The following is a 13,665-nucleotide window of genomic DNA, read 5'->3' as shown; positions in this document are numbered from 1 at the left end:
GCTATTACCCCTATCTTTTGTAGTGATTTGTACCCCCAATTTTTCGTATTAGTCTTGCAAAGTTGGTAAGTTGTACAGTGCTGACTACTTCACACTTGAATTCAAGTGAATTAACAGTCCATGTATATATATGAACATACCAAGAATATTGCCTGTTAGAGCAATTTGACTTATACATGTCCTAATGTTGAAACCTTGGTTGTATGATCATCAGGCAATTGGGTGATATTCCAGGTCTCTTTGAAAGGTCTATATCTGATCTATGATCCTTTGGGATATACGATTAGGCTAATACTGTTGATGTTCAGATGCGGCAAACCGGATATTCATTCTCATTAAACTAATCTTGATTATACGTAAGTTAACCATTGGGAAGCTCCACTGGCCCACTAAAAGCCATCTGAGTTTCCACCACCTAACACTATATAAACCTGATTACAATCTCATCCCAAGACATCAACATATCCAATCATCCTTTCAGAATAATTAAAGCTGCAAAAGAATCCTCCTGCAGGTCTATTTACTCAGTGTTAAAAAATTAAGAAATGGCGGATATTGAAGGGTCTCCAGGCTCATCTATGCATGGAGTGACAGGCAGGGAGCCTGTCCTTGCATTTTCTGTGGCTTCCCCGATGGTTCCCAGTGATCCAACGGCGAATTTTGATTTGCCGGTGGATTCAGAGCACAAGGCCAAGAAATTCAAGCTCCTTTCCTTTGCCAATCCTCATATGAGGACATTCCATCTCTCCTGGATTTCGTTTTTCACCTGTTTCGTCTCAACTTTCGCTGCTGCACCCCTCGTGCCTATTATTCGTGACAACCTCAATCTCAAGAAAATCGACATTGGCAACGCTGGGGTTGCCTCCGTCTCCGGCAGCATATTCTCCAGGCTGGTGATGGGGGCCGTGTGCGATCTCTTGGGGCCGCGTTATGGATGTGCGTTTCTCATCATGCTGTCTGCCCCCACAGTCTTTTGCATGTCGTTTGTGTCGTCGGCTGGTGGATACGTGGCTGTGCGTTTCATGATCGGGTTTTCCCTGGCAACGTTCGTGTCCTGCCAGTACTGGATGAGCACAATGTTCAACAGTAAGATTATTGGACTTGTGAACGGGACGGCTGCGGGATGGGGGAACATGGGAGGCGGCGCAACTCAGCTGATAATGCCGGTGCTTTATGAAATAATCAAGAAAACTGGATCAACCCCCTTCACCGCCTGGAGGATTGCCTTCTTCATTCCGGGATGGCTTCATGTGATCATGGGTATTTTGGTGCTAACACTTGGCCAGGACTTGCCTGATGGAAACCTTAGTACCCTCCAGAAGAAGGGAGATGTTGCAAAGGATAAATTTAGCAAGGTATTTATATATATTATCATTGACTTCCTCTCCTGGATTCTGTGATCCCTTTTCCTGAATTTGATCAAATAAATGGGCTGATTATGTTTATATTTCTTGATATATTCAGGTGTTATGGTACGCTGTCACAAACTACAGGACATGGATTTTTGTCCTCCTCTACGGCTACTCCATGGGAGTCGAATTGTCAACTGACAACGTCATTGCTGAGTACTTCTACGACAGGTGGATTATTTCATATATTATTATAAAATTTCAATAGAATATTACATATAAATGGAATGATCAAGTACTGACTAGGATTTTAACATCAAATAATTTTACAGATTTGATCTAAAGCTACACACAGCTGGAATCATAGCAGCCACCTTCGGTATGGCTAATATCGTGGCTCGGCCATTCGGTGGATTCGCTTCCGATTATGCAGCTCGACTATTCGGAATGAGGGGTAGGCTGTGGACACTATGGATCCTGCAAACAATGGGAGGAATCTTCTGTGTCCTTCTGGGCAGAGCCGACACCCTTCCCGTCGCCGTCACCCACATGATCATCTTCTCCGTAGGAGCACAAGCTGCCTGTGGAGCAACTTTCGGCATCATCCCATTCGTTTCCAGACGATCATTGGGCGTAATATCAGGCATGACGGGTGCGGGAGGGAACTTCGGCTCCGGTCTAACACAACTGCTATTCTTCACAAGCTCCAAATACTCCACCGACCAAGGCCTAACTTACATGGGGATAATGATAGTGGGATGCACTCTTCCTGTGGCGTTGGTTCACTTCCCACAGTGGGGCAGCATGTTCCTCCCGCCCTCCAAGAGCGTCGTCGAAGAACATTACTACGGTTCTGAGTACACTGAGGAGGAGAAGCAGAAGGGTATGCACCAAAACAGCCTCAAGTTTGCTGAAAACAGCCGCTCTGAACGCGGCAAACGCGTGGCTTCCGCACCAACCCCGCCTAATACAACACCAACCCATGTTTGATTCAGTTCTGGAATATGAAAAACTTTGATCGGCCCTCTTGCCGAGTGGAATGGAGTGATATGGGATTCCATTTGTTTTTCAGTTGTCTGTTATTAATTCAAGAAAAATGTCGTGATGATGTTCATGACACATTATATAACTAATATAAATTTGTTGCTCCCAACTTCTACTTTCTCATGATCGTCCTATATACTCTTTCAATAACTGTTTGATATAATGATATTGATATTTCTTGATCAAACCTTTTGTAACTGAATATACACTTTTATAAAATTAATCGTATTTTTAGTTCCATATACGTAATTAATGATACTTAGTGACAAGATAATACTATCTCATAGATTCATTCTTATTGTCTATAGCGATTTATATATCACAAATAGTAATTAATAATGATTAATATATATATATATAATAGTTTTGTAGTATGTCAATAGTGTCGACCAATTAATACATAATTAATTCTGTCATTATTAAACTTACTAATCATATATTATTGTAATAAAATAAAGTTCTTTTTATTAATTCATGTTAATTGTATTAACATAATCAATCGTATTTTTTCAGTAATGTTATTTTTTTCAAGTGATGTTAAATTGTAGATTTTCATGGAGTATTTAATTTTTTTTACGCATCGAGTTTAGACTTTATTTCACTAGGGAGACAATGACATTCTAATACACATTAAAAGAACTCACCTTAACCTTTCAGAATTCTTGAGAGCCTTCATCAGCAAATTAAATGGTTTAATCATGTTATAGACTGTGTAGTTATATAAGAAGAGAAAATTTATTATCGTTTTATACTTGAAGAACTGTTTTTGATGAAATATTAATAATTAGTATATAATTATTATAGGTATAATTTGTTGTTAGATATAAATATTTAATATTAATAATTATAATTAATTTAATCAATAAATACTAGTTCATCACTTTCATTTCAAAAGTTAAAATTTTTTTCTTTCACTCTCGAGTCCTTTCCATGATCATGGGGAGCCCGGATGAAGCTAATAAGAGTGGGATCTCTACATGATTAATTACAAACCCGGAAAATATCATTGCACTATATGTTCCATACAGTAGTTGTCAAAAAATTGGTATACAGATTGTAAAAATCAAATACAAATCACAAGAATTTCCGTGTTTCGCGGAACATTCTTATGTTCATGCCGTTCATGAAAATAAACTTTTACTAGCTACGATGATTTTTGTGAATTACAGTAAAAGATTACTTATCAAATTAATACTTATATTAGGAAATCTATTAAATATTGTGAAATTATAATTCAATACATTTTGACATTAAGTTATATGCTAAAAATTTAAATATTAACTAGTTAGGTCAGACTCACACACTCCAAGAATAATTAGTTAAATAAAAAAGAATAATCCAACCATATATTAAAACATAGTAGACCTGTATATAATGCCTATATATCAATCATTTTGATCTTGGTTTAAAAGATACATGTGTTCATGCTTCGAAATTATATATATATATATATATATATATATATATATCTCCAGTGCAGTAATATTACTGTTTCAACATTTGAGTTAAGATAAGGACAACAATATTAAAACTGAAGTTTTATCAACGGAGTGACCCTTATAAGATCATAATAGACAACTTATGTTAAACATTTGACTTAACATTCTATATTCATGTAATTGATCTACTTTTGAATTTAACTAGTACTAACTCAAAATATTCAAGCACTGAATTTGTGGTTGCAAATGTTTGGTACATGAACAGTACAGTATATTTTAAATTAGTGAAACGTATAATGGACATATATTGTTCCGTACACGAACAGTACAATGTATCTTAAATTGGAATGTAATGCTTAATTTAGTGGACAAGCGTCACTCACTCTTCCTCATATATTAAAATTTTGGGGAGTCAATTAATGTCTAATTATAAAATGTTAGTCATCATTCATTAAAAATGTTAGAGTCGCATATATCCCTCACAACCCCTTTTGTAAATTATTTTAGCTATACCGTAATGTTAGCCAAGCTTAATTTGCCTATGAAATAATGCTGATTTATAAATTAATGTGAAGAATTAAATCGAAGTAATTGCGAAAGGCTATATAAAATTTTATTACACATGGATTATTGTTTTCCTATCAAAATCGACAGATCAAGTACTTGTATACGTACGAACCAGACAATGTTTTGTCTTGAAAATAAGTTATATATGTATTTGCATTGTAGGGTTGGCTACAGTAGGCTAACCGTCATAAAAGTTGTAGCTAAATTTTGGACTTATACCACAACAACCCTTCTTAAATTTTCATCTCACTGTAAAAAAAAAATACAACATCTAATCATGACTAATTGTCATGATTAATAATAAAATAATCATAGTAAATAGTTATAGACCAGGATCATGCATTGATTGTTGGTCGTGGTATCTGCGAGGATAGCTAAAATATTTAGTCATGACAAATATTTTTACCATGGTTCTTAACCATGGCAAATAACTTTTTCTTTATGAAAAATCTATATTTTTGTATTGGTTTTATTTAACCGTAGTCAATAAAAAATATTTACTATAGTTTTTAGTCTATAGCTACTAAAATTGTAGCCAACAGTCATTTTTTTGTAGTGTCTTTTATGTTATTCCTGTTGTAGTGCTAATGATTTTCTTCTCAAAATTATTATCTCAGTTTAAATAATCACTCCATATTATTAACTTTGAACCACCATTTTAACAATAATTAAACAAGATACATAAAACATATATATAGTTTCTGAACTCTTATTGTAAAACTTAATGGAGCTGAGGGCATAAATGAATCAAGCTGAAACATGTTCACTGTTAAGCTCTGTCTAAATTTTGGTCTAACATTGAATTGATGAATTGATTAGAAAATAATAAGTCAAATCGAGTAACTAATCCCTCCACACAAGGTTTTATTAGAAGTTTGTATGAAAATTCTAACACAAATCAAATTACAGAAATGAAACTAATCATACAACAAGTGCGATAGACTTGTCATTTCATTTTTTTGAATTGTACACCAATCACACAATATTACACTTTCCCTTAATTAATTTAGATATGACCTAACTTGATTTGGATCGAAGTTTCTCTTTGATAGGACTCTATGCTGCAACACATTATTTCCACCCAAAAGAAAAATCAACTTCAGACATCCCACCAAACATAGCAGGCATATTTAACCTGATCTTCACATAAGCTTTAATTCGTAGACAGATATATCTATTCTTGATTGTTGAAGCTTATACAAAAGAGATCAACCTGTAGTAAACAAACAGTTTACTAGTATACCAGCTTTTCTGCTAATTCTAGTACTGATCCAATCCATTAGGGATTTTTGTAACCTTTGCTTCAGGTGAATTGGGAGCGTCAAGCCCATCCATCAAACTTTGCCGAATATAAAAGACAACCAAGAACTAATGGAAAATAATCAAAGCTTCATACTCCATAACAAAATCAAACATGGGTTGGTGTTGTATTAGGCGGGGTTGGTGCGGAAGCCACGCGTTTGCCGCGTTCAGAGCGGCTGTTTTCAGCAAACTTGAGGCTGTTTTGGTGCATACCCTTCTGCTTCTCCTCCTCAGTGTACTCAGAACCGTAGTAATGTTCTTCGACTACGCTCTTGGAGGGGGGGAGGAACATGCTGCCCCACTGTGGGAAGTGAACCAACGCCACAGGGAGAGTGCATCCCACTATCATTATCCCCATGTAAGTTAGGCCTTGGTCGGTGGAGTATTTGGAGCTTGTGAAGAATAGCAGTTGTGTTAGACCGGAGCCGAAGTTCCCTCCCGCACCCGTCATGCCTGATATTATGCCCAACGATCGTCTGGAAATGAATGGGATGACGCCGAAAGTTGCTCCACAGGCAGCTTGTGCTCCTACAGAAAAGATGATCATGTGGGTGACGGCAACGGGAAGGGTGTCGGCCCTTCCCAGAAGGACACAGAAGATTCCTCCCATTGTTTGCAGGATCCATAGTGTCCACAGCCTACCCCTCATTCCGAATAGTCGAGCTGCATAATCGGAAGCGAATCCACCGAATGGCCGAGCTACGATATTAGCCATACCGAAGGTGGCTGCTATGATTCCAGCTGTGTGTAGCTTTAGATCAAATCTGTAAAATTATTTGATGTTAAAATCCTAGTCAGTACTCGATCATTCCATTTATATGTAATATTCTATTGAAATTTTATAATAATATATGAAATAATCCACCTGTCGTAGAAGTACTCAGCAATGACGTTGTCAGTTGACAATTCGACTCCCATGGAGTAGCCGTAGAGGAGGACAAAAATCCATGTCCTGTAGTTTGTGACAGCGTACCATAACACCTGAATATATCAAGAAATATAAACATAATCAGCCCATTTATTTGATCAAATTCAGGAAAAGGGATCACAGAATCCAGGAGACGAAGTCAATGATAATATAATAAATACCTTGCTGAATTTATCCTTTGCAACATCTCCCTTCTTCTGGAGGGCACTAAGGTTTCCATCAGGCAAGTCCTGGCCAAGTGTTAGCACCAAAATACCCATGATCACATGAAGCCATCCCGGAATGAAGAAGGCAATCCTCCAGGCGGTGAAGGGGGTTGATCCAGTTTTCTTGATTATTTCATAAAGCACCGGCATAATCAGCTGAGTTGCGCCGCCTCCCATGTTCCCCCATCCCGCAGCCGTCCCGTTCACAAGTCCAATAATCTTACTGTTAAACATTGTGCTCATCCAGTACTGGCAGGACACGAAGGTTGCCAGGGAAAACCCGATCATGAAACGCACAGCCACGTATCCACCAGCCGACGACACAAACGACATGCAAAAGACTGTGGGGGCAGACAGCATGATGAGAAACGCACATCCATAACGCGGCCCCAAGAGATCGCACACGGCCCCCATCACCAGCCTGGAGAATATGCTGCCGGAGACGGAGGCAACCCCAGCGTTGCCAATGTCGATTTTCTTGAGGTTGAGGTTGTCACGAATAATAGGCACGAGGGGTGCAGCAGCGAAAGTTGAGACGAAACAGGTGAAAAACGAAATCCAGGAGAGATGGAATGTCCTCATATGAGGATTGGCAAAGGAAAAGAGCTTGAATTTCTTGGCCTTGTGCTCTGAATCCACCGGCAAATCAAACTTCGCCGTTGGATCACTGGGAACCATCGGGGAAGCCACAGAAAATGCAAGGACAGGCTCCCTGCCTGTCACTCCATGCATAGATGAGCCTGGAGACCCTTCAATATCCGCCATTTCTTAGTTTGTTAGACCTGGATGATTCTTTTACAGCTAATATTTTTGAAAGAAGGAAATGGATATGTTGATGTCTGGGAATGATATCGAAATCAGGTATATATAGTGTTAGGGGTTGACAATTGAGATGGCTCTTAATGGGGCAGTAGAGCTTCCCAATGTATAATTTTAATGGAGATTAATTAGTTTAATGAGAATGAATATCCGGTTTGCCGCATCTGAACATCAACAGTATTAGCCTAATCGTATATCCCAAAGGATCATAGACTTTTCCAAGGGATCACCCACCTCAATATATAATTATCTCGGTATATCTGTTCATATATAGATCGCAAAGTCGCTGGACGCAAGTGGGAAATAATTACACTTTATTAACAACTAGCAAGATTAATACCAACAAAACTCGTGTTTGGATATATAGAAACATATATTTGGATTTCAAGAAATAATTCCAAATAATTAATTTCACATAAGGTGCATAGATTATTAGATGTCAACTCCATAATAATTCAAAACAAAATAACTCAGGATTATTTAGATATAGGAATCATATGTTCGCAATTATGTCGGACCAACTACCTTGTCTCGGTTTCATTTTCTTTGTCAGTTTTTACTTTTGACAATGATAGAAAAGTAAATGTTTGTTTATACATGAAATTGCATGATTTACTATCATTTTTTCATCTCAGTCGTTTCTTTTTTCTATATACTTAAATCCCTACAAAGTTTTTTCAATCAGTAATTTCATAAACTAATAATATATATTTTTTATAATACTTTGATATGACATTACTAACAACTCCAAATCAATAAAAGAATATAACTATTCATGACTAAAATATTAATTTGACACTACGAACCACATAAACACAATTTCATCAATTAATTCAAGATATTTTTTCTTATTTTCACAAAAAAAAAAAAAAACTATATCAAGTTAAAAATATATATTTTCCAAGGAAAAAAATAAAAATAAAAGCAAAAACCAAACATGGGTATCTGACAACTTGCTACCTTCAATTCAGGCTGTAAGTTGAATTGGCCGTACATGTCAACATTCCTCCACTCTCATTGGAAATAAATAATCCCAACATTGATTAAATAATAATGAAATGTAACTTTTCTCAATTAATTGCACCCACGCCACTTGATTAATTGAAATTTTTTATTTAATTTAATCCTCCCAAGGTCAATTCGTCGGCCGGGGTTTGTTTGACTTTGTACTTGCGGACGATAAGGACAAATACTAATCTCAACAGATGTATACGATATATTATGCAGATATGAAGATATATTGTTATTACAACTTATTATTATTATTATTATTATTATTGTTATTATTATTATATCAAGAAGTATTAAACAAGATAAACCATGTATGTATAATTTCTTATATCATATATAATTAGTTCTTGCCATGATCACTAAGAAACTTAGCTGGATTTGGATAAGAGCACTTTGTTGTCTATTAATGAAAGAAAGATTCAGAATATATGATTAATTGCGTTGTTTGTTTTAGAACATTATTACCCTACAATAAAATTATAGATCAAAAATATGATAAGTAATTATTATTAATTATGCTTAAACAAAAATTAATTTTAAAATTTAGGTTATCCAGTACGAAAATCGAAAACCATTTTTGTCATAATTCTAGTCATAACAAATATTTTAGCCACTTTCAAAAAAACTACAACCAACAACCTGTGCGTGATTACCGTGATCAATAATGATTTATTATCATTATTTATTTTCAATCATAACAATTAACCATAATTAAATGTTAAAATTTTTTAAGGTGTATGTTAGTCAAACTAGGGTTAGCTATATATGATTGTTGGTTATTATCCTGACACATAATGAAAAATATGCTTCATTTAAAAATACGAAATTAATTAAAGAAAGTGAAAAATAAAATGAATACCAATAAAATAATTGTTTCAAAAATAAATATATTTCCGATAACAAGAAAAGAATATATATATATATATAAAAATATTAAATGATCTAACATGACCGATTATTAATAACGTTATTATCCTCTGATGTAAGATGTTTTTTCAGTTCTTTAACCATGGTTAATTAATTTCCAACCGTAAGCTTAGGCATTTGTCGGGAAATAAAATATAATGCTGATGATAATTGTGAAGAACTCTAAGTGGCTATGAAAGGTTGTACAAAATTATACACACGAGTAGTACTAGTTTTCTACCAAAATCGACTCGACAATTTGTACAGGGACGAATGGAGCAGCGTTTTGACCTGAAGATTTGTTATATATTATATATATGCTTGTATTTTATTAAGGCAATGAATACTGTCAAGCATCAGCTGCATGATGTCTAATTGAATGGACCAACTGAAATAACCATTCAATTTAATTTCTACAAGCTCAACATGTCTTGCAACAGGTTTAGTCACAAAAGTATTAGGAGAATGGTAATTTTAATCTTGTTAATATTAGTTTTCACAATTTGATTGTGAAATATAATTGAAAAAAATGACAATTTGAAGACAAATTCAACCTAAAATTCATATATTGGTTGAAAAAATACACGTGACACAAATATTTAGGAATTTTCGACCACACCCTATATATATATATATATATATATATATATGGTGTTATTTGCTTATATTTTCATTTTTTAATTTCAATTTCAGTGAGAAATGTGCATTTTCAATTTTATATAAGTTTTCGTATATGATGTGCATAAAGATTAGCTTGTCCAAAAAGGTTAAAGGATCCAAAAAGAAGAAAGAAATTAGAGGTCCGCAACATTCTAGGAGACCCAAAAAGACCTGGACAGCGACAGTGGCGAGTGCCCCCCATAAAACAGATGGCAAATGGAGGAGGTTGAAGGCATCCCCTACTCAGACCATGATCAAAGTCCAATAAATATTCAGCTCAAAAGACCCACACACATGGCAGCCTACTTTCCTACGTGGCATCTCGTCAACAGCCACATTGGACCATATCAGTTCTAGGAAGACCAAATACAAGTTTACTCTTCCATACTGATAGCACTTCCAAACACCTTTATTAGACCTTCTAATGTCTTTCACACCTCTCTTACTCTCTAAATCATCTCTCTCACTCTTTGAACACTTTTTAAACGCTTTTTAAATATTTTTAAGCATATTTTCACGTGTTCTTGCACTTTTTATCGACTTTATTCACCATATCTCAATTTTAATTATATTTATTTACCTTTTGGCTTTATTCCATTTCAAATCCAATACTAACTAGGGCGTCGTAGTGTAACGCCTTTTTTGCACATCCCCTTTCTAGAATTTGCATTCGTTTCAGCCCAAGTCTTGAGCGATTGTTCAGATCCATTAGACCTGCGCCTTTTTGGAACGTATCAGTGAGAATTGACAGCAAGAGTTCAAGTCTAGAGAGTGGGGTTAACATTATTATAACTTTTTCCTTTACAAGTACAAATTTTATACATCGGCATATTAAATGAGTGGTTAAATTAAATGTAATGTTTTTGCTTAAAGGGAGTCGGGTATAAATAGTAAATTCTTGAAGGAGGTGTAAGTATAACTTTAAATTTTTTTTAAGAGAAAAGTATTATTTTATATTTTCTGACAAGTATAAATGTAATCCTCTCTATTTTTTTTCTTCGATGAAAATTATAGTTTTATTTTTTATATATCCATTTACAAGTTAAAATAAGGAAGCTTTTTTTTGGGGGGGAGAGGAAATGAGGAAGTATTTTCAGTTGTGTGTTTTATGATATTATTTTTGATAAAATGTAAAAGAATTAATAACTTGTGGGCCAGATATATTTCAATGTCCCGAACAACTGCTGGGCTCTATTGTTGTGTTGTAGATTTAGAGTCCACTACAGACCATTGATCTTCGGCCCAATTAAAAGCTTTGTAATCGCTTGTAGAGCTTTTATTGTTCGGGTGGAAAATGGATATATAAAAAAACAAAATAAAAGTGAAAAAAGAGTACTGTATAAGAAAAAAATTTATATTTGGATAGAAAAAATAGGTGAAGAGTAAGTAAAATCGGATATATATCGAATCATCCTGAAACCCAATTGTATAGGATAAGAATACAAAAAAGTACCTATTTGATTTTTATTTACTATATTTTACCTGAAAAATTATTTTATTTTGAGATTCTGGGCATTTAAAAGATATTAAATTTGCTTTGTTTTATGTTATTTTTATTAATAAGTTTCATTTTTAATTTTTAATAATTCAGAATTATGTTTAATATTAAAAACTTTATTTCAAGTACGAGCCGAAAGTAAAAAGATTAGTTGGTCAAATTACGTAATTTAATTTTTTTCTTCCCAATTTGTTTTTCTTGTTTAGACTTAAGAAAATATTTCAAATTCCTTTTCAATCATACCCAAATGACATTATATATATATATATATATATATATATATTATTCATTTTTCTCCTCCATCCCCCTTCCACTTGCCCTCCCGTTTTTGCTTTCCGCTTCTTTCACTGAACCAAACAAACCCTAATTGATCAACTTGAAAGATTTTTTCTTTTTTTAATCTGTAAAATAATTACTTTGAAACTTATTTGTTTGATAAATCATCTATAAAATTCATCTATCTTATAATTTCTCAAGTTGGCCATATCCAAAATTCGAATTTTAATGTTGATGTCCAACTACTATGCTAGAGAAATTGGTTAATCATAAAATAACTATATATTTGTCAATTAATAATTGATGCGTACAATTTAAACAAATTAATATATTACTCCTGCTTAGGTTATATATAATAATTTAAAATTCATAATAAATCAATATTATTTGTCAAGATTGAATAAAATTAATACAAAAATTTAAATATAAATTATGATTAATTAATATTTATTATAATTTTAGTGGGAACAGCAGAAAACTTGTCTGGCCCTGTAATTTTCATAATTGGGACGTACAGCTGAAAGTCAACCTATCAATTTCCTTTCTCATTTTTTATTTTTTGTTTTAAAGAAAAAGAGAATATATTTTATCAAATTATAAATTATCTTATTTTCTCTCAACGAAATAAATCTTATAATTTTGTGCAGTTTGGAGTTTCTTATATTCGAGCAATTTATGATTGAAAGTTATTTAACAATCATGACATGATTCCTTATAATTTAGGGTTAAATACACTTTGTACTCTTAAATTACGCATAAAGTGCATTTGCACCCCTAAACTATAAAACATAATAAAATGGCCCCTCACACTATTTTTTATGATAAAAATGCGCTTATTATTTACACACTCAAAATATTTTTATTACAATCATTCTCCTTAATATAATATGAATTATTATAAATAATAAACACTATCCAAAATTTATAATCTTTATACTGAGTATAGAATTTGTATAAACTTCATAAATTTAGAATTCTTATATTTTTTAAACAACTGGTAAAAAATTTACATTATTTTTGTCTGTATTTATATATATTAAATTTTTTTAAAAAATAAATTATCAATACAAATTTAAAATATTATATTGAACATATATATACTATAAAATATGCAAATCTATTATATAATTAGTATATAATATTCTATATTTTTTTAAGTAATGATATGATATATTTTTATTATGTGGACATGTAATTGAATAATATTTTTTAAGGTATATAACATATTTTTTCTATAATATTATATTCATTATGTATTGACACATATTTGCATGTACTTTTCAACATTATTTATTTATTTTGTAAAATATCTTTGCATATATTGAGCTTATAAATATCTTTTTATGTTTCATAATTTATAAAAAAATTTAAATTATAAATATTATTTTTAAAATAAAATGTGAGTAAAATTTTAAACCACTAAAAATAATTTGAGGAAGATATTTTAATAAAATATATTTTAAGAAATAAAATAAAAAGTATATGGATAACTGAGAAGGGCAATTTTGTCTTATCAATGTCAAATTATTTAATTTGTCATAGGTGTTTTTGTTATCTTTCATACTTTAGATGTGTAAATGAGATAAAATGCATAATTCGGGATACAAAATGTATTTAACCCTATAATTTAATTGGAGTTATTTTCTTTGTTTTTCTTTCT

At 32.9% G+C, this 13,665-nt stretch overlaps 2 protein-coding genes across 2 annotated transcripts; one reads left to right on the top strand and one right to left on the bottom strand.

The window, feature by feature from the left end:
* Positions 1 to 456: 456 nt before the first annotated feature.
* LOC105170269 (high affinity nitrate transporter 2.4-like) lies at positions 457 to 2,502 on the top strand. The gene is made up of 3 exons (XM_011090946.3): positions 457 to 1,355; positions 1,465 to 1,580; positions 1,682 to 2,502. Exons 1-3 carry the CDS (start codon positions 546 to 548, stop codon positions 2,337 to 2,339), a joined length of 1,584 nt encoding a protein of 527 aa, XP_011089248.1. The 5' UTR covers positions 457 to 545; the 3' UTR covers positions 2,340 to 2,502.
* Positions 2,503 to 5,546: 3,044 nt separating this feature from the next.
* LOC105170268 (high-affinity nitrate transporter 2.1) lies at positions 5,547 to 7,666 on the bottom strand. The gene is made up of 3 exons (XM_011090945.3): positions 6,791 to 7,666; positions 6,567 to 6,682; positions 5,547 to 6,465 (listed from the first exon to the last, which is right to left on the bottom strand). Exons 1-3 carry the CDS (start codon positions 7,598 to 7,600, stop codon positions 5,808 to 5,810), a joined length of 1,584 nt encoding a protein of 527 aa, XP_011089247.2. The 5' UTR covers positions 7,601 to 7,666; the 3' UTR covers positions 5,547 to 5,807.
* Between the last annotated feature and the right edge of the window lie 5,999 nt (positions 7,667 to 13,665).

The sequence above is a fragment of the Sesamum indicum genome, linkage group LG9 (genome assembly GCF_026168435.1).
Source record: "Sesamum indicum cultivar Baizhima isolate 11 linkage group LG9, ASM2616843v1, whole genome shotgun sequence".
Classification (NCBI taxonomy): Eukaryota; Viridiplantae; Streptophyta; class Magnoliopsida; order Lamiales; family Pedaliaceae; genus Sesamum; species Sesamum indicum.
This window is presented reverse-complemented; position numbering and strand designations above follow the sequence as displayed.